The sequence below is a fragment of the Mesoplodon bidens genome, assembly GCF_964165515.1.
Source record: "Mesoplodon bidens genome assembly, chromosome: 2".
Classification (NCBI taxonomy): Eukaryota; Metazoa; Chordata; class Mammalia; order Artiodactyla; family Ziphiidae; genus Mesoplodon; species Mesoplodon bidens.
This window is the reverse complement of record NC_138177.1, coordinates 89,963,311-89,984,207: the sequence shown is the minus strand read 5'-3', so window position 1 is coordinate 89,984,207 and position 20,897 is coordinate 89,963,311. Positions and strand designations below refer to the sequence as shown.

At 47.7% G+C, this 20,897-nt stretch overlaps 1 protein-coding gene across 1 annotated transcript in view; it reads left to right on the top strand.

Annotated features, from left to right (window-relative positions):
- Positions 1-475: 475 nt before the first annotated feature.
- Positions 476-20,897, top strand: part of ELAPOR1 (endosome-lysosome associated apoptosis and autophagy regulator 1) — a 35,293-nt gene continuing 14,871 nt past the window's right edge. Inside the window, exons 1-8 of the mRNA XM_081255300.1 lie at positions 476-756; positions 3,059-3,251; positions 8,913-9,060; positions 9,525-9,605; positions 10,533-10,638; positions 10,771-10,920; positions 16,960-17,048; positions 20,505-20,682. Of these exons, the coding sequence (XP_081111426.1) occupies positions 3,091-3,251; positions 8,913-9,060; positions 9,525-9,605; positions 10,533-10,638; positions 10,771-10,920; positions 16,960-17,048; positions 20,505-20,682 (913 nt within the window). The 5' untranslated portion in view covers positions 476-756; positions 3,059-3,090. The remainder of the gene's footprint in view (positions 757-3,058; positions 3,252-8,912; positions 9,061-9,524; positions 9,606-10,532; positions 10,639-10,770; positions 10,921-16,959; positions 17,049-20,504; positions 20,683-20,897) is intronic.

Genomic DNA, 20,897 nt, shown 5'->3' with positions numbered 1-20,897 from the left:
TGTGACAATCCTTTGTAAATTTTTCATGGACCAGTCCCTGCTCATAAATTCTGCAGTTTTGGGACAAGAAAAATTCCACCTGTTTGTAGCCTGTTCTTTAGTTACCTTCTCACATTCCTCTGGCCTATCAGGACATTTATACACAACCGCAAAGAGAGTCATTAAAAAAAAAAAGGGGGGGGCTTCCCTGGTGGCGCAGTGGTTGGGAGTCCGCCTGCCGATGCAGGGGACGCGGGTTCGTGCCCCGGTCCGCGAAGATCCCACATGCCACAGAGTGGCTGGGCCCATGAGCCATGGCTGCTGAGCCTGCGCGTCCGGAGCCTGTGCTCCGCAACGGGAGAGGCCACAGCGGTGAGAGGCCCGCGTACCGCAAAAAAAAAAAAAAAGTGGGGGGGGCGGTTTCTAGGGACTAGACCATGGCCGGTGGAGAGGAATGATCCAATAACCGTAGCTCCTGTACGTGTTTGATAACGATCATTTGGTTCCATGATGCCTTGTTCCCTGCCGGGGTCCCAGGGCCCGTTACTGTGATGATGAGTGTCAGTAGCCATCGTGCTGGGCAGGAAGTGGGTAGGAAGCTGTTAATGTTTGACCACTACTAATGCACATTTTGCCCACTCTTCTCTCATCTGCAGTCTGAGTACCACTACGAGTACACTGCGTGTGACAGCTTGGGTTCCAGGTGGAGGGTCGCCGTGCCGCATACTCCGGGCCTGTGCACCAGCCTCCCTGACCCCGTCAAGGGCACCGAGTGCTGTAAGCAGCCCTGCCTCTCAGCTTTGGCCTCTGCCCCAAGCCTCCTGCCGTCCAAGTTAGGCACTTCCTAACAGTGTGGCTGCCTTAAGGAATCAGATCTCACCCCGCCCCCCTCCCACCTGGTCAGTCCTCATCCCCAAACCTCCTGAGATTTGGTGCAGAAGTGTTATTTCGTGGATGCAAACTGGGTATCTCAATTTACTTTTGTTTTATTTTCAGATTTAAATCCCATGAGGGTATAAAGTAAAAATAATTCCGGCTGTGTGCCACTTAGATATTTTCTCTGTTTGCATACATTTTCTTTTCTTGGCTGTGCATTTCTCTCCAACCTACACTCACCAGCCACAGTCACTCACTTAGGAAAGATTGTGATTCGCAGTCATTCTTGAAAAAGAAGCCAGAGAAGATAACTTTCTGCAGAGACAGACCTTTAAAATGCACTGGGCATTACTTCAGGGAACAAGAATCTTCCCTGACTGTGGAGCTGACTGTGCAGCCGGAAAGGCAGTGACTTCCCTGCAGCTCCCACCTCACCTCTGGGACTCTGCAGCTACAACTTTGCTGCCACTGGCAGCTATTTCCCCTGAGCTGTTCTTTTTAGATATACAAAGGGGGGCAGTGGATAACAATAAAAATCAGGAACTAGAATCAAGGAATACTTGAAAATTTGGAAAGGAGATTGAGGGCATTTAAAATCTAAAATAAGCTTAGCCTAGTGCCTGGTTCAGTAGGTGAGCAAATAAATACTTGTTAAATTTGCGAATGGATATTGCTAAGATCTGAGTAAAACTGAGGTGTGACTAATGGAAACAAATGAGCCATCTTCAGTAAACTTGGCCAGCGTTCTTGATCACTATGTGCACCTGCTATGTGAACCACAAAGATAAATAAGGCACAGTCTCCGCCTTCAGAAACGTACAGTCTGGTGGAAGGAGCAGACACCTGTTCATCCATTCATTTTTTTCAGCAAACCTTTATGTAGCCCCTGCTATGTCTGTGCCAGTCGCTGAGCCACCATCCCTAGAGGAGCTCAGAGCCTAGTGGGAGGCACACATCAATATGATGTGTTGTATGAGGTGAAAAGAACGGGAGTTATGGATGCTTAGGGATCAGGAACCGCTGGGAGAACCACTCGAGCAAAAGCTTGGAGGTGGGAGAACATCAGACACATTCAGGGAAGAGCATGTGGGCTGGGGTGGAGGCAACACAGGGAGGGGATGGATGGGAGTAGGGTGGAGAAAGGTCTGTAGTGGGGGATCAAGCCGGAAAGTTAGGTTGGGGGAAAATTGGGGAAGAATTTGAATGCCAGGCTGAGAGCTTAATTCTATAACCAAAAGTGGGGAGGGTGCCTGATTATTTTTTAAATAACAGAAATAATAGTACATATGAGTGTTTTGGAAAGATACTTCTGACCACCGAATGAGCAAAGACAAGAAACAGGGAACTAGTTAGGAGGACATTGCAATGGTTGAACTAACAGGTCACAAGAAATCCCAACTAGTACGGTGGCAGTGGGACCAGAAAGGAGAAGACAGAGGCCAGAAACTCAAGGGGGAAGTTCAAGGCTGAAGGGCTAGGTGCCATTCAGAGGGGTCAGCACGAGGGACCATGCTCTTCACTGGAGAGCTCTCAGAATGGCTGAGGCTACCCCTTAGACCCCTTAGGAAACGAGACTGACAGGGACAAACCCAAAGTCCTGCAACAAGGCCCTAAATCTTTTTTTTTTTTTTTTAATAGCAGCTTTAGGAATTCCCTGACAGTCCAGTGGTTAGGACTCGGCATTTTCACTGCCGTGGTCCAGGTTCAGTCCCCTGTCAGAGAATTAAGATCCTTTAAGCCATGTGGTGTGGCCAATAAATAAATAAATAAACAGATAGATAGAATAAATAGGATAAAATAACAGCTTTATTGAGATATAATTTACATCAGAAGATTCAGCTCTGTAAGTTATAAAGCTCAGTGGCTTTAGAATATCCACACAGTTGCATAACTATCACCACTATCTAATTGGAGAACATTTTCATCACCCCAAAAAGAAACATATCCATTAGCAATCTCTCCCCATGCCCCCTCCCCCAAGTCCCTGGTGCCACAAATCTCCATTCTGTCTCTATGGATTTGCCTACTCTGGACATTCCATGGAAGTGGAATCATACAAGATGTGCCATGGCTCCAAATCTTAGTGGGGGAAACTCCCAGGTCTCCATCCTCTGCTCCTCCCCCCAGGATGCACACAACCCACCCACTTCTCCTGCATGGCAGCAGCCTCACCACCCACCCTTGTCCCCACTCTGTGTTCCAGCCTTCTCTTGCAAAGCCGGGGAGTTTCTGGACATGAAGGACCAGTCGTGTAAGCCGTGTGCTGAGGGCCGCTACTCCCTTGGCACAGGCATCCGTTTTGACGAGTGGGATGGGCTGCCCCATGGCTTTGCCAGCCTCTCAACCAACCTGGAGATCGAGGACAGCACCACAGATTCCACTGAGAACTGCACTTCGTGAGTCGCCCCTCTCGCCACACTCCACGCCCACTCCCTTAGCCCCATGCCCCCCCTTACCTCCCTGCTCCCCATATTGGGGAAGGGGCTGCAGGGAGCACTCCACAGCCTCCTCTCCTGCTCCTCGGGGTGAGGGCTAGAGCAGGCCCCCACTGGACTGCTGGACATGACATCCGCATCAGCCCAACCTTACTGGCCTAAGCTTACCAGCAACTGACAGGTATTTGTGACAGGTGAAAAACACGGGGAAATAGAGACAGGTGGACAAGATCAGCAAGGGTTAAATGGCCCAGTCCCTTTAAAACAAAATCCAGTTGGATTCCACTATGGAATTTTGGATCAGCCAATAAACTCCCTCAACTTGATTGCAACACCATGTGCAAAGCCTTGGGTATCTTCCTGGCTTTGGTGCTAGCTTCTAAAACTGGTCTGAGTTTATGGGTTTGGGAGGATAAAGTGGGACCAGAGCTTTGGTCAGTGATGGCTGAGATCGTCCAAACCCTTTGAGACCCTGATTAGCAGAAAATTCTCCAGCTCAGAAGGAAATCTTTTCAGTAATTGAAAGGCTCAGCCCAGGGTGCTTACAGAACGGGTGAGCTACCCTTATCAAATCTCTGGATATTTAAGTCCTGGGATGGGAGTATCCTATCCCTGGAATTAAATGATGTGCCTTCTATAGTTCAGGCACTATTCTGGATGCTTTATGTATATTATTTTCTCTAATCCTCACAAGAACCCTTGTGACAGTGAAATAGGTATTATTGTTCCCATTACACAGATGAGGAACTGGAGGCTCAGTGAGGTTCAGTGACTTGTCCTTCATTACCTAGCTTACAACTGGGGAGACTGGAATTCACACCTGGTCCAGACTTTCCACTGCCCCATGCTGCCACCTTCAAATAACATTTAGTTATTTGAAGGCAACATAACATGCAAGGAAATATCCAGTCCTAGAGAGGAAAAGTAGGGGGATGCATAGATATAAAAGACAATTGTCCACTGCTCTCTGTTAAACATTGACAAAGAATACAGGAGAAAAGTACATGAAAGTTTCTCTTATACCCAAGCAATCAAAAGGATAAAAAAGGATTAATTGTATTACACCTGGATTCCTAAAGGTGGGAGCAATGTCTCCCTTTCCTATACTTAAATCTCCTAGAAGCACCATTGTCTGAGCCAGGCAGGAGGCCTCTAACAGTCCAATTTTAATGTTATTTTAGAGTTCAATGTTATGAGTCAAAATCATTAGCATGACAATGTTGGCAGCAGAAATAAAGCTGGAGAGGATTCAAGCTGGAAGGAGAGGGAATGTGTGGGTTAAGACAAGCAACCCCCATCTTAGTCCTAACAGAGAATGTGACTGACCCTGGACAAGACGCAGGCCTGGCTCAGTCGCCACGCGCGTGAAAGCAGGGTTTTCTCCCTGTCTGGGGAAGCAGTGAAAGTCCAGAAATCATTCTCTCGCAGCGAGGCCACAGCACAGACTACTTCAGGGCCTGGATCTTAAGGCATCCCACGACATTCCCGGGAGGGGGAAAAAGGAGAAATGGAGAGGAAATGGCCACCTAGAGAGGGTTTGTGATTTCCCCACCGAGAGCCCCAGAAAGGCAATAACAGCTGCTATCAGGTCACCGGGTGTCTGGCTTTCCTGCTCCATTGTGTATTTACCTGAATCCAAGCCCACTGCCCCCAAACTAACCCCCGCCAGTGGTGCCTCCCACCTGCTCTGCCTCTAGCGCCTCCCAGCTGGTCTCCGCTTCCACCCCCAGCTTCCTGCAGGCCACCGTCCACTCAGCAGCCAGACTGGTCTTCTTAAACACAAGTCCAATCACAGTACTTTGCTGCTCAAAACTCTGGATTCTGTGGATTCCCACTGGAATAAAATCCAATACGTTGTCACAGCCTGCAGGGCCTCTGCCCCCTGCCCCTTCTTCCAGCCTCTCTCCAGTGCCTCTCCTCCTGCTTATAGAGCTCCAGCCATCCTGGCCACCATGCTCCCGCCCTCCTGGCGCCTTTAACACGCTCTTCTCCAACTCTTCCCCCAGCTGACTCCTGCTTCACCCTCGGGTCTCTGCCTAAAAGTGACTGCCTCACAGAAGCCATCCCTGACCCCACAGGCCCCTGTTACACACACATACATCATCTTGTATTTCTCCTTATGGCACTTACCATAGTTATTACTATGTTATTAACTGCGTGACAAGTTTCTGTCTCCTCCACTAGAAACAGAATGCAAGCTCCAAGAGGGAGGGGGTCAGGGCTGTCTTGTGCTTTGCTGTGTCTCCAGTATCTAACACCTGGCACAAAGCAGACACAAAATAAATAATTGGAAACAAAACAGGCCAACTGAATGGCGTTTCCATGCCAGGTTCCTGAGCCTTCAGGGGATCATCCTTGGTTCCTGGGTAAATGTCCCAGGACTAAGGTGATGGAAACGGTCCTCAGATCCAAAACTGGGATAAGCAAAAGGGAATAAGAGTGAAAAGGGAGTCGTGGAAAGGATGCTGTACGTTCACGGAAGAGAAAGAACAGAACACCAAATACTGTGAAGGTGAAACAAGAATGAGAGAAAGCATTAAAAAGGGTCTCAAACTTTGGAAGCTTCTAAGTTTTTCTGTACAGTTTCTTCTTTCTAACCTGAATTTATAAACAGTGCTACCCAGTGTGAGCTTGGCAGTGTGTCTGGGTGGCCACCGTGTGAGAATTCCTCTTTGAAAACTTGCCTCCCTTTTCCCCAGGGCCATGGCAAAACAAAGCAGGTATAAGCAGATCACAGCTAAATGACCGAGGGCAGGTTCCTAATCTCTTCCATGCCTTGGTGTCTTCATTCTAAGAACCAGTGATAAAAATAGTACTCTTCTTAGAGGCTGTGGTAAGGATGAAATGAAATGATACTTGTAAAGATTTGGAGCGATGCCTCGCGTTAGAAATCAATCAAGACATGTTATTATTGAACGTGAAACGATCTTCACCAGGGACAGCTCTGACAAAAGTCAGAACTGTGATGCATTTTGCAAATGAAATCCGCTTATGGCATCCTTTTAATTATTCATTCACCTTCAGGAGTTATTTATAGCTGATGCTATGGAGCACATCAGCTTTAAGTGCTGTCTCTTTTAACAAGGAGAAATCAGTACCGTTAGGTTAGCTGGGTATCTTGGATGAGCTCAGCTTAGGTATTTTGGATATGCTTCCATTTGAGAATAAGACTAACTGTTGAAGAGCTGGAAGTACCGTGTTATTCTCACAAACACAGGGGGAAAACAGTGGACTAGTCTGAGGTCCCCTGAACTGACCATTATTAATCACTGGAGACATGGGCTGGTCTCAGGCACCGCAGTGCAATAGTGGGATTGTCTTTGATCACCCATTTCCCACATTCATCTGTTTAATGCCCTGAGTCCCTCTTATGTGCCAGGTCCAGGGCTTAGTGCTAGGGACACAGAAGTGAGCAAGTTAAGTTTGGTCTCTGCCCTCACAGCATCGACAAGCCAGGCAGGAAGACAAGCAATTCAAGAAGAATTAAAGTATGACCAGAAGAGGAAACCAAACTGCAAATAAACTAAGAAAAGATGCTCAACCTCACTAATAGTTAAGGAAATAAGATTTAAAGCTCACTGAGACACTCTGCCCTACCGTATTGTATTGGCAACAATTTTAACGTCTGACCATTCCAGATGTGGGGAGAGTGTGGAGCAAGAACAGCTGTCTTTCGCTGCGGGTGGGTGTAGCTGACAGCAGCCACTCTGGAGCACAACGTGGCCATAGCTGGTAAAGTTGGTGGTTCACATACCCTGTGACCCAGCAGTTCCACCCCCAGGCTTTCCACTCAAATATGCGTAGAAGGAGACTTGCGAGAATGTTCCTAACAAGAATGCGCACAATAGCAAAAAATTGGAAACAATCTAGATGTCCGTCCACAAGTCATGCATAAATAAATATGGGCGAACCATAGAAAGCAATCTTATATACTCGTAAAAGTGAAAGAAGAGCTTTCATTCACGTGTGACTATGGATATGGAGGAATCCCACAATCATTATACGTGTTGAGGGGAAAAAAGCAAGTTTCAGAATCCGTGAGCACATAAGCTATAAAAACATGCAAAATGCTGTCATACAGTATATTGTTTAGAAATACATACATAATTAGTGAAGGGCAGAGAACCACATGGGGACGTCAAGCACCAAATTCAGGAAAGTGGTTACTTGACAGTGGGGAAAGGTGTGTGTGATGCGGAGGGGGTTGAGATTAGCCAGGGGTACACCAAGACTTCTGCTGTGTTGCATTTCATAAGCAGGGTGGCGGGTCTTAAATATTTCATAACACGTTTAAATGAAATACAGGAGGCGTGTGATTATGAGAAAGGGAACAGTGAGAGCTGAGGGCACACGTAGCAGAGGCAGGTAAAGGAGTCAAGGAGGACTTCTCAGATTAGGTGACGTTTGCTCTAAGACACGAGTAGGAATTAAATAGATGGAGGGAGGAGGAAGTTTGTTCCAGGAAGAGAGAACAGTGTGTGGGAAGACCCAGAGGTGAGAGAAAGTTCGGCAGAAGAATTGAAAGAAATGCTGTAGGGCTGGAGCATAGACAGTGGGTGAGGAGTTCGTACCCCATCCTAAGGGCAACAGGGAGTCAGAGTTTCAAGCAGGGAAGTGACAGGGTCAGATTTTTGTTCTGGAGGCTCTCTCCAGCCACACTGTGGACAAGGGATTGGAGGAAGCAGGACTGGTTGCAGGGAGGCGAGTTGGGGCTGATTCAGAGCTGAGGGACATGCGGGGAGGAGAAGGAAGAGCCCTTGGGTAGGGTAGACACAGTAGAGGTATTTAGAAAACAAAATCAACATGCCTTCTCCCTTCCCCCTTCCCATAAAAACCAGTTCCTAGTAGCATCTAAAAGTGGACATTTCAAAACAAAAACAAAAAACAAAAAACAAAAAAAATGGGTGGGGCTTCCCTGGTGGTGCAGTGGTTGAGAGTCTGCCTGCCAATGCAGGGGACATGGGTTCGTGCCCCAGTCCGGGAAGATCCCACATGCCGCGGAGCCTGTGCTCCGCAACGGGAGAGACCACAACAGTGAGAGGCCTGCGTACCGCAAAAAAAAAAAAAAAAAAAAAAGGGTGGATTAGACTGGTTGGACTTCTGAGTTCTGAAGAATAGCTTTTCTACTAACTTTCTTTGACAGCTTTGAGTTTGGCAAACCTGGGTTTGAATCTCAGCCCTGTCACTTGCTGGCTGTGTTATACTGGGCAAGGCACTCAACAAGCCTCCGTTTTATCATCCATTAAATGGGGACAAAATTGCATTTCCTCTTACTGATAGCAAGAAATCATGAATGTAGAATATGTAGTTCATCATCTGGGAGATAGTAAGCAACCAATAAATATTATCTACCTGCCCCTATCCACAACCTTACCTGCCGTCTATCTTCTAGGTAGTTCTGCATGATGTGGAGGTACACCTACCTGTCCTCCTCTTGGCTGTACCTCCAGGCTCCTTGACTTGGAGGTCATTCCTCACTGAGCGTTTTCAGGTGTAAGCTTCCACTTGTGAATCACAAGTCTGGAATTCTGCAGAGACCTAGCAGGACATGAGACCTGCATATCGCACAAGCCCTGGTGGGCTGGGGTCCTGACTGTGAACTTGGCTCCTGTTCCCTCACAGGTCCAAGTGGGTTCCTCTGGGTGACTATATCTCCTCCAACACGGATGAGTGCACGGCCACGCTGATGTACGCCGTGAACCTGAAGCAGTCTGGCACTGTTAACTTTGAATACTACTACCCAGACTCCAGCATCATCTTCGAGTTTTTTGTAAGCCCCTGGCTGAGGGGGAAGGTGGGAGGTAAAGACCCTCCGAGGCTCAGATTCATTTACAGGAATCACATGCATAGTCCTGCTCGGGAAGTTTTCACAGTTGTCTTCCCTCTGGAGAGAACTGTGGTCAAAGTGAGCTGAGGTTTCAAAAGGCAAAGAGAAAGGCAGAAGTCAAAGGACCCTGGGGGGAAGAGTAGATAGAGTCTGGGAGATTCGTAGGTGTTCTACCCCGTTCAGACGTGAAAACAGCACGTAACAGCTCTGAGTTAACGCATAATTTCTTTAGTGTCCACGTACTGACATTTTGTGTGTGTAACTAGCTCCTGCCATACTTCAAATCTCATGACTTCTGAGCTCAGTCCTTCTCCCATAAAAAGGGCCCTCTGAAGGGCTGGGGCATCGTGGGGTAAGCAACTTGTTTCCTTAGAAAGCTGAGAGACTCTGATCTCAAATTCCTTCAGGTTCAGAATGACCAGTGCCAGCCCAATGCAGATGACTCGAGGTGGATGAAAACCACAGAGAAAGGATGGGAATTCCACAGTGTGAGTATCAGAGCAGTCTTCTCCCTGGAGATTCCAGAAAAGGGACCAAGGGCCTTTCCTCCAAAGAGTGCTTCCTCCCCATCTGGGCCTCCACTCTTCTCTCCCTAGAGGGCAGTTGTCTGACAACATGAGGATGCTATAGTTTCTCTCCTCTTGAGTTGACATAATATGGATGTGAACTGACTCGCTCCTCTGGCTTGACCCCAAGGACCAGCAGCTTTCTAGCTTTAAAGGCCCAGTCTTCTGGGGCTGGGGCATGGATTAATAGAACCAGAGAAGAATGAAGGAGTTTCAGCCACCCTGTTGTCAGTACCTTCAGGTCCCTTCATTGGTCTCAACATAGAAATGCTCATGGTATATGTGACTGAGGGAGAAGTGGGAGAGGGCATGAGAGGGTTGTAAGAGGAGCCTTAGAAGGAGAGAGGAGGGCTCCCCTCGTGGCGCAGTGGTTAAGAATCCACCTGCCAATGCAGGGGACTGGGTTCAATCCCTGGTCCGGGAAGATCCCACATGCCACGGAGCAACTGAGCTCGTGCGCCACAACTACTGAGCCTGCGCACCACAGCTACTGAAGCCCGCGCACCTAGAGCCCGTGCTCCGCAACAAGAGAAGCCACCGCAATGAGAAGCCTGTGCACCACAACGAAGAGTAGCCCCTGCTCGCCGCAACTAGAGAAAGCCCGCGCACAGCAACGAAGACCCGATGCAGCCAAAAATAAATAATAAATTTATAAAAAGAAAAAAAGAAGGAGAGAGGAGCTGAGCCAAGCTGGGAGGAAGGGCAAGTCTGAGGAAGTTGAGGGAGAGGAGCAGAATAGGCACTGCCATGCAGGCTGCAAGAGGAGGGATCCCAACAGGAGGCTAATGCAATGGATTAGCAATACCTGTCTCTATGACTGAACTAACTCCTCCTGTTTGTGGTTTTTAGGTTGAACTAAATCGAGGCAATAACGTCCTCTACTGGAGAACCACAGCTTTCTCAGTGTGGTCCAAAGTTTCTAAGCCTGTGCTGGTGAGAAACATCGTCATAACAGGTATGGAGAACAGAGAATGGGGTTGGGTCTGGGGTCTGATGCTGACTTCAGCAGGGAGGGTGTGGGTTAGTCCTCAGGGGGCTCAGTCTCTAGGCTCAATTCTTGCTTTCCTATGTTGTTCTTCCTCCCTAGGAGTGGCCTACACTTCAGAATGCTTCCCCTGCAAACCAGGCACATATGCAGACCAGAAGGGTTCCTCTTACTGCAAACTTTGCCCAGCTAACTCTTACTCCAATAAGGGAGAGACTTCTTGCCACCAGTGTGACCCTGACAAATATTCAGGTGATGTTTCTGAGGGTGGGAAGAGTTTGGTGGGGGGGTACCAACATATACACAGGGACAGACAGGAAGTGGAGCCATCCTTTTGGCCAAGCTGAAGACGATTCTTCTTAAGCACTTGCTTTCTGGGCCCTGGAAGAGCCCAGCTAATCCGCCAATCACTCCTGAAATGCAATCATTCAGTAAGTATTTATCAGGCCTCTACTATCTGCCAGGCCTTTACTCTAGGTGTTTGGAATACATCAGTGAAAAAAATAGACAAGGGTCCCTGTCTTCATGGAATTTACATTCTGGAATGTAAATGGGATACATAATAACTATAATAACTACATAATAAATATATAGTAAATTATATAGTGTATTAGATAGCAAAAAGTGCAGGGCACCACGGCAAAAAGCAAAAGCAGCTCAGAATTAGAGGAATTAGGAAAGCTATGGAAAGGGGTTGCAATCGTTTTTTAATGAAACCTTAATTAAGATAATAATTATAAATAATGTATACAGTAGATAAAAGAGGTATAAATTTATATTTTAATTTATAACAATTAATATCAAAGTTAATTTTTTTTTTTTTTTTTTTTTTTGCGGTACGCGGGCCTCTCACTGTTGTGGTCTCTCCCATTGCGGAGCACAGGCTCCGGACGCGCAGGCCCAGCGGCCATGGCTCACGGGCCCAGCCGCTCCGCGGCATATGGGATCTTCCTGGACCAGGGCGCGAACCCGTGTCCCCTGCATCGGCAGGCGGACTCTCAACCACTGCGCCACCAGGGAAGCCCTATCAAAGTTAATTTAGAAGAGCCATGAGGTCGTATTGTTACGCAAAACATTTTGATAGCGAGAAGCTATAATCTTTTATCCACTGAATTCAAAGCATCCATTTAATTCAAAGCAGGCCTTGTCAGGAAATCCAGGGTTCCTTGGAACACAGCTGGAAAACCACTGCTCTAAGGGAAAATAAGAGGACAGTGGGAAGCAGCCTATTTCTGCAGTCCCTGGATAATTTCCTGAAACAGCCCAACTTGAGAAACGGGACCTGGTTATTTGAGAGGATCTCGGCAGCAGCAGGGCTCTGGTGTAAGATGGGTAGTGTCCCCAGAGGGCCCTGTGCTTAGACAGTCCAATGACTGGCACAGCGACCAATCTCCAAGACAGGTTCTGAAACAAAACAGGTAGGGAGAGAGAAAGAGTCCCCTCCCTTCCCCTGCAAATGCCCACAACTATTCCATTTTTCCTTTTTTACACAGAACTACATACAAACCCGGCTCAAGCCCCTCTCTTAATTAGACAGCCCCATCCCTACACAGACACACCCACCCTTCACACAGGTGTCACAGTACGTGTTTGCTCAGCCAAGATCCGCCACTGACCCTGTGAGCTGCTTATTTCTACACCATTCCTAAAATAGAAGTTCTATTTATCTACACAGATCTTGCCAAATGAGTGTAGCTTTCAGCAAGAACAGAGATTTTTAGATCTTGGGGGAAGTTTTTTTTTTTTTTTGCGGTACGCGGGCCTCTCACTGTTGTGGCCTCTCCCGTTGCGGAGCACAGGCTCCGGACGCGCAGGCTCAGTGGCCATGGCTCACGGGCCTAGCGGCTCCGCGGCATGTGGGATCTTCCCGGACCGGGGCACAAACCCGCGTTCCCTGCATTGGCAGGCAGACTCTCAACCACTGCGCCACCAGGGAAGCCCTTGGGGGAAGTTCTTACCTATAAGTCTAAATTCCTGTTTTTCCACTTGAATTTCGTATTCCTCTTCCCTGCTCTATCAATAGCGTCCTTTGTTAGTCTTTTTCTCCAGCTCCCTTTCCAGCCCCGCTGTGGTACAGGGTTTAAATGACAAGGTGGTTCTAGAAGAACTGCCTACAGAGTGTTTTGATCAATGCTATGTAAATTGATTTCTATCCAGAGAGCGGTTATGAAGGTATTAGTTTGGGAGTCTGAATTCTTGGAGTCTATTCTCCTTTTGCCACTGATTTCTCCATCCACTTCTTTAAATGGAAAGTGAAATTTTACTCTGAAGAATATGTTCAGCTTGGGATACAAAGAGTATCACGTTTCTTTGGGACTTGATTGTTCCAGAATACAGGGTCAGTGGGAGACTGGGAAAATGCAGAGAGAGTCTGATGAGAGCCTATGATGGAATATACATAAAGGGAGTGGCAGGAGGCCCTGTGACCATTTAGTCTTTCATTTGTAAATATATTCTGAGTGGCCACTGGGTGCCAGGGCTTGGGCTTGATGCTAGGGTTACAGCTGGTGCTGCCCTCCAGCTTATGTCAAAAGTGGAAATGTGGTTATAGAAACACCAAGTGTAATAACTCCACGGTACAGGAGGTGCTAGGATAGGAGTACTGAGTGTAATGTGCGGTGGAAGCAAAAGAGGGAAGCGGTCAGTCCTCTCTGGGGAGGGAGGAAAGGCTGCACTAGCTGTGGTCTTGAAAGATAAGCTATCTTGAAAGATGAGTTGGTGGTTTGATGGGGGCAGGATATTCTGGAAGAAGTGTGAGCCAAGGCCAGAAGGCTCAGGGATCCAGGAGTAACTCAGCATTGCTGGAGCTTACTTAGAGAGAATTAGCATCCAAGGCTAAGAGGTGGGCAGGGAACAGGTTACGGTTAAACCCTTCTGTGCCATTGCTACAGAATTGGGATTTGATCCTATCAGCATTTGAAGCCATTAAAGAATGTGAAACTGGGAATGACATGATCTGGCTTGTGCCTCTGAAAGACCATTCTGGTTGCCATTTGGAAAATGGATGAGGAAAGGCAGAGCTGGAGGCAGAAGCTACAGTCAGAAGATTTTGCATCAGGTGCCATTGCCCGTATCCAGGACCTAGACTAACGAGGAGCTGATGCACATGTGGATGTCAGGGACAAAGGCTTGACTGAAAGCATCTTTCTCATTGAGAGATTAAATTTGATCATTAGGATTAATTCCTTTGTGTTATGTTTAATATTAGGGATTCATTTCCTAATAGAACAGCACAGGGTTTAAGGGCATGGACTCCAGAATAAAATCACTGCGGTTCAAATACTTGCTCCACCACTTCCTAGCTGCACCACCTTGGGCAAGTCACTTGTCTGTGCCTCAGTTTTCTCATCTCTAGAATGGGAATGACAATGGTTGTATCTGCCTCATAGCATCATTGTGTGCACTGATTAAAACAGGTAAAGTGTCTGGCATGTAGTAAGCACTAATTTTATTTATTCATTTACAATAAGGCCTGTCCCAGCAGTCTTCTTGTGGTCTGAAACCACTCTGGGCATAGGTAACAATAATAAGTCACTTGTACAGTACTTTACAGTTTACAAAACATTTTCTCATTATTCGTAGCATAGTGCAGGGGTGATATCCCCATTACAAATGAATTAGGAGAAGCTCACAGAGGTTAAGGGATTTGCCCAGAGTCTGTGGTGGTGTCGGAGCTGGGCATTGGGTTCATTCGGTACTAAATCTTCAGGGGAAATGTTTTCCTTGGATAAAAAGGATCAGAACAAGAATGTTGTATTTCCGGAGGCAGGGGGAAGATACGGAAAGGAGGAGGAAGGTGCAGAAAGAGCAGGTGGAGCCCCCATGATAAACTTTATCTTCAAACAGTTTTACCCAGGGCCAGTCCTACAGGAATCACTTTTCATTTCCTCAACAAATATCTAGGCCAATCCTTCAAACATGACTAGTCTCCAGCTTCAACACCTTGATGAAACCTGAGCTGGGAAAGTGAGGTCTGGCTCAGCATTTGCGTTAATCATTTATTAAAACCAGTTTAGAAGTTGTCAGTGTGTAAACAGCTGGACCCTTTTTGCTGGGGTGTCAGGTTGAACAAATATTTGACAAGCAGAGAAAGGTCCTTGTGTGGAATGCACTTTCTAACACATAGCTTGCAATTTGCTAGATCCAGTATGCAAGGGCCTGGGAACTGGCTTATTTTCAGCATCTCCCCCCAAATTTCTCCTGGCCAAGTCTGTCCAAACCAGGAGTCCCTGGATCCCTCTATGTTGAAATAGGCCTTTGTTTGTTAACCAAGTGAATGATCTGAGAGACCCCAGCTGTTTCTCAGCCAGTAGTTCCCTCTTGCCTAGGCTAATTAAGATGGGGACAGAAGAGGCATGGAAATATGTGATTGAGGGAACTCCCCAGTGCAGGCCAACAAGGCGGTAACTAGGAGATTCTCCGATCTAGCAACTCATTTGGTGCCTTGGGAAGAAGAAGGGACCAGTTGAGAAATAAGCCTTAACTGGAAGAGAAAGGAAACTTCTAATCCTTATTAAAAATCCCATGACAGGGCTTCCCTGGTGGTGCAGTGGTTGGGACTCCGCCTGCCAATGGGGGACACGGGTTCGTGCCCCGGTCTGGGAAGATCCCACATGCTGCGGAGTGGCTGGGCCTGTGAGCCATGGCCGCTGAGCCTGCGCGTCCGGAGCCTGTGCTCCGCAATGGGAGAGGCCACAACAGCGAGAGGCCCATGTACCACAAAAAAAAAAAAAAAAAAAAAAAAAAAAATCCCATGACAGTTACCAAATAAAAATAATTCCCACAAACCCAGGTGATAATGGTTACCAGCACTTAGCAAATTCTTACTTACAATGTGTCAGCTATGTGCTGGCTCCATTAAGTAGGTGTTATTATTCCTGCTCTACAGGTGAAAGCACAAAGGCTCAGAGAGGTCAAGTAACTTGCTGAAAGTGACACAGCTACTAAATGATTAAGCAGGATCCAAACCCAGATCTGTCTGACTTAAAAATCTTATTCCATTCTACCAAACTGCCTGTCAGGTAATAGAGAGAGAGAAGAGGTCTCACCATTATCACCTGCTTACCTGCAGGTGACACAGTAGTCATATTAGAAATAGTGGTGACAGTTGTAGTAGGCAGTATTGCGCTGGCACTCTGTAAAGCAGTGGGTTTTATTCTGGAGAAAGTAAATCTCCTGGAAATTAAAAAAAATTATTTGCATGAAGTATGTATATTTTTCAGGCTACAGGAAACAGGTCTGTTTTTCAAATTCTTGAAAGCGTTTGTAATTCAAAAAAGGTGAAATCCATTGCTTTAAAGAGGGATTCATTGAAATAGTTCTTGCTCTCCAGGGGTTCATAGGGTTAAAGCAGAACTAAACTAGGTATAAGAAGAATATACAGAGGGGCTTCCCTGGTGGCACAGTGGATAAGACTCCACACTCCCAATGCAGGGGGCCTGGGTTCGATCCTTGGTCAGGGAACTAGATCCCACATGCATGCTGCAACTATGAGTTCTCATGCCGCAACTACGAGTTTGCATTCCGCAACTAGGAAGCCCACGTGCTGCAACTAAACGTGCCGCAACTAAGACCTGGCACAGCCGAAATAAATAAATAAATATTTTTTAAAAAAAGAACATACAGAGAGTAAAGTAAGTAAAAATGATAATAACATTTTTCATTAAGTTCAGGTCAAGGCTTAGAGATAGTGCTGTGAGGCCTGGGGGTGGGGAAAGTGGAAAGAGGTGGATTAAACCGTCACCTTATTTGCGTAGGATCATTGCATGGAGAAGGGGAAATACAGAGGTGGAAGGCCTTCATTCTAGGCATATATTAAGAGACAATTCAGAGACAGAACTGGAGTGAGAGGATGAAGCACTGTCCTAGCTTTCCTATGTTTTGCTTCAACCCCTCAGGAGTAGAAAAACCACCTGCACAGTCAGGGTTCTGAGGCACCTGGAAGATGGCGAGTTCCAGGGAATTGGTGGTAAACCTGCAAGATGCTCCTTCTGGCTACCTCCCTCCTTGCTGGTCCTTTGGCCACCTCTCCGTGCCCTGCTCCACAGGGCAGGCCCAGTGGTTTCTCATCAGCACCAGGGAGAGGCGCAAAGGGTGTATCTGAGCAGGGCTTTAGGGACCGAAAATGATGCTGCTCAGGCAAAGGGAAGGTGGGCGTGCAGGATTGTCTACTTTCTGCAATGTCTGTGTTGTGCCTCACCCCAAGGTCTTGGGCGTTATAGCATCGTGAGCAAGTGGTCAAGAGCTCTGCTTTTTTAACTTCAAATATTTGTCCTTGCATCTGCCATTTAGAAAAAGGATCCTCCACCTGCAGAGTGCGGCCAGCCTGCACAGACAAAGATTACTTCTACACTCACACGGCCTGTGATGCCAGTGGAGAGGTGGGTAGCACAGTCATGGGGCCCCTTTGCCTGCTCCTTGGGCTTTGCCAGATCCGGACCTCCAGTGGCCAGTGAAGCTGGCACCCAAGAAAACCCCACAGACCTCTGCAGTGACCCTGGGGCCAGTGGGGAAGCAAAATGAGATGACCTCATTTATTTTCAGGTCAGAAGCTGTTTTTGCCACATTTGTTCCGCTGCTTATTCATATATGCTCTGTTTCAAAAAACACCTTCATTTTCTTTTCCTTGGTTTCTTCCATTTGCTTCGCCCCCTGGGCAATGGCTGCCTGTCCACGCGTACTTATTTCTTCACAGAACTCATCAGACTTGTCCCCTCGGCGCTGCTCTTGTGGGCTGGCAAAGGGGATGATTCCTACTTCCTGGCTCACTGGAGAATGGCCTGACTTGTTCCGTCTCTGCTGGCTCCCTCTTTCCCCCAAGGCTTTCTGCCTCAGAAAGACTTTCCTCTGTAGTCTGCTCTGCCATTGAGTCAACAGGCATTTTTTGAGCATCAGCTGTTGTGCCTGGCACTGTGCTCCAGCTGGGGAATCAGAGATGAGCAAGATGGGCTCCTGCCCTCAGAGGCTCACCGTCCTGTGGGGGAGGGCAGGGACAAGGAAGATGGGCCTGACGGTGTGCAGGGCGCTGGGAGAACCCAGAAGAGGAGTGACCAGGATGGGGGGTGGCGGGCAGGGAAGGTGTTTCAGAGGAGGTCATTTGTTCACATGTACAACCAGCCACTGTGCTGGGCGCTAGGGGTGCAGCAGCTCACAAAACCAAGGGAACGTCTACTCTCATGGAGCTTAATTCCTGTTGGGGAGCAAGTGGAGGGAGAGACAACAGACAGACAACTAATGGGTGTATAATAATACATCAGATGGTAGTAAGTGGTAGGAAGAAAAACATAAAACAGGATTGGGAGATAAAGAATGACAGAGCTGTTTTAGAGAGGTAAGGATGACCTCTCTGAGGAGATGACATCTGAGCAGAGATCTGAGTGAGGTGAAGGGGAGCTCTCCAGGCAGGGGGCGCACAGCAGGTGTAGAGGGGGCAGGTGTGTGCCTGATGACTTCGAGGAACAACAGTAAATGAGGAGGGATGGCTCAAGGGCACAAGTGGAGGAATCTGTCTCAGATTAGACATTCTGAATGAACTGCCTATATCCCTAAATCAGAGCCTCTCAAGAAATAGGAGTGGGGAATTCTGCATCATTCAGCACTAAGCATATGCTTGGATATTAGGATGTATAAATGTTTCCTGGCTGGCTGGCTGGCCAAATCCTCTTTTTGCTAATTAAGCAAGGGATAAAGTCCAATCCTTTACAGTGATTGTTTCTATAGTCATCTCTTACTGCCCCTCCCCACACTGCCCCACCCCACCCTCATATTTCGAGCAAAATCCCCTTCCCTAGCAACCAGGCGAAATGATATATCTTGTCAGTTGCACCTTAGACCCGGTTCTATAGTGTCTGGTGTTCTGCATGACCTTGTAAAACTTACTGTCCTTTCCTTGGCCTCAGTTGACGCACTAATTACATGAGGACAATCCTGCTCCTCTTATCCCTCCAGGGCATAACATGTGGCCGATTGTGGCTGTCTTTGCTTCCTTCTGCCCCACTCTTTCCCCTCCCGGCTTAGACCAAGGCATTCTAGATCCATAGTGTGCTCTGATGCCTGCAAGCCTGGGTGCCTGCCCTCCCCTGATCACCTTGAGGATCTTTAGATGCTGAGTGGGGCCAGAGCCAGTGCTCCCACCTTGCAGCCCCGCCAAAGCACAGCTCAGGTAGGAGCCCTGGAGTATACATGGTAAGGAGTGCACAGGAATATGCAGTCACCAGGAGTGCTTTACAGAAGCCTCGGCCCTCAGGCCCACACTGGTCCTGCTCGGGATTTTGTTTTCTAAGCTGTATTTTAAAATCAAGGGACTCCTATTATTGCCTTTATGGCCTTTGCTGTGTCTCAGTGCTTTCTCAAGGACCAGGATGGCCGATCCACTGGGGCTGCTGAGTGTGCTGCTCCAAGAGATGGCCTAAATCAGTCTACCAGCTCCCCAGACCTTTCTCTCTATGAGACTCAAGGAGACAAGCCAGGTGAGATAAGGTTAGAGCGCTAGTCCAGGTCTCTGGTCACTGGCTGCTCTTCACAGGGAGAAAGGCTGAGCTGAGCAGGGAGAAAAGTTGTCTGTCTCAGGGCTCACCTCCAATGAAGGCAGCATGGGACCCTTTTAAGACCCTGTCATTTCTTATCCTTAATAAAATGGACCGATGCTTTATTCACCCACCTTTTCACATGTATGGTATGCTACACAGAGCATTTGCGTCATCACCTCAATGCAATCCTTTTGTTTCTGACTTGCCCTTGGGCCACATGGGAAGCTTCACACTGCCCAACCTCACCCCTGATTCACCAAGGCCTCCTGTAATTCATCTCCTCTTCTCTATCCAATTTCTCCATCAAAAGACTAGGGACGACCCTAATAAGTGACAGATACAATGCTTCTCTTGTCCACTGACTTGGTGGCTGACCGTTCCTCTTGCCTTCTTCCCCTGTTTTTTTTGAGATATAACTGACACATAACATTGTGTGAATTTAAGGTGTACAATGTATTGATTTTATACACTTACATACTGCAAGATGATGACCACCATAGAGCTAGCTAACAGCTCCATCAGGTCACATAATTACCATTTCTTTTTTGTGGTGAGAATGTTTAATAGCTACTCTCTTAGCAGCTCTCAAGTATATAATACAGTATTATTAACTCTAATCACCTGTACCTTAGATACCCAGAACTTACTGGTCTTATAACTGGAAGTTTGTGTTCTTTAACCAACATCGTTCCTCTTGCCTGGATGTCCCAGAGAACGTAGTGTCCGTACCCCCATGGGGATTGTTATTATGTGCTTGGTGCCCTTGCTAGACGGTGAGCTCCTTGAGGGCAGGGGCCACGTCATTCGTCTCTGAGTCACATAGATGTATTAGACTTGCTATAGATGCCTACTGAATAAGTGAAAAAGCAAAGAAAACACTTGGAAGACAAACTGGGACACCTCAGCCAACCTCTCTTCCCCCCAGGGGTTACATAAGCCACCTATACTCCATGCCTTTTCATGTTCTGGGATTTTCACCAGCGGCTTTTCCTGTGACATTGGTAGTAATAAGATTCTACACTGGAATCAGAGCTTTCTCTGGAGGCAACTCGTCCCCCCATTCCATCCGACACACGAGTCCTCATTAAGTCTATCCCTCTTCACCCAGTCAACATTCATTCAGCAGATATTTATTGAGCATGACCATGTGCCAGGCACTACGCGACGGGCCTGGGATATACCGGTGACCAAAACAAAGTGCCCCACCGTGGTGGAGCTTTCATTGGAGCCCAGAATCCCCCTACTCTCAAGGTAAATTCCTGAAGATAATCCCACACAGGCAGGCTGAGTCATGCTTTGTTTCTGCAGACACAGCTCATGTACAAATGGGCCCAGCCGAAAATCTGCGGTGAGGACCTGGAGGGGGCAGTGAAGCTGCCCGCCTCTGGCGTGAAGACCCGCTGCCCACCTTGCAACCCTGGTTTCTTCAAGACCAACAGCAGCACCTGCGAGCCCTGCCCTTATGGCTCTTATTCCAATGGCTCCGGTAACCCCTCCCCCGCCCCACTCCCTGCCTCGCGTCTGTTCCCACACCACCCACATGGGTGGGCCATGTGGGCACTCCCAGTGTCAGCTGAACACGGGCTCTGTCCTTCCAAGGGAGGCAGGAAGGGCCAGGCCACCTCTGAGGACTATGCTCGGGAGAAGAGAGGTCAGTGTGGGCCCTGTTTGTAGGTCCGAGTCATACTTGAGAACTGCTGG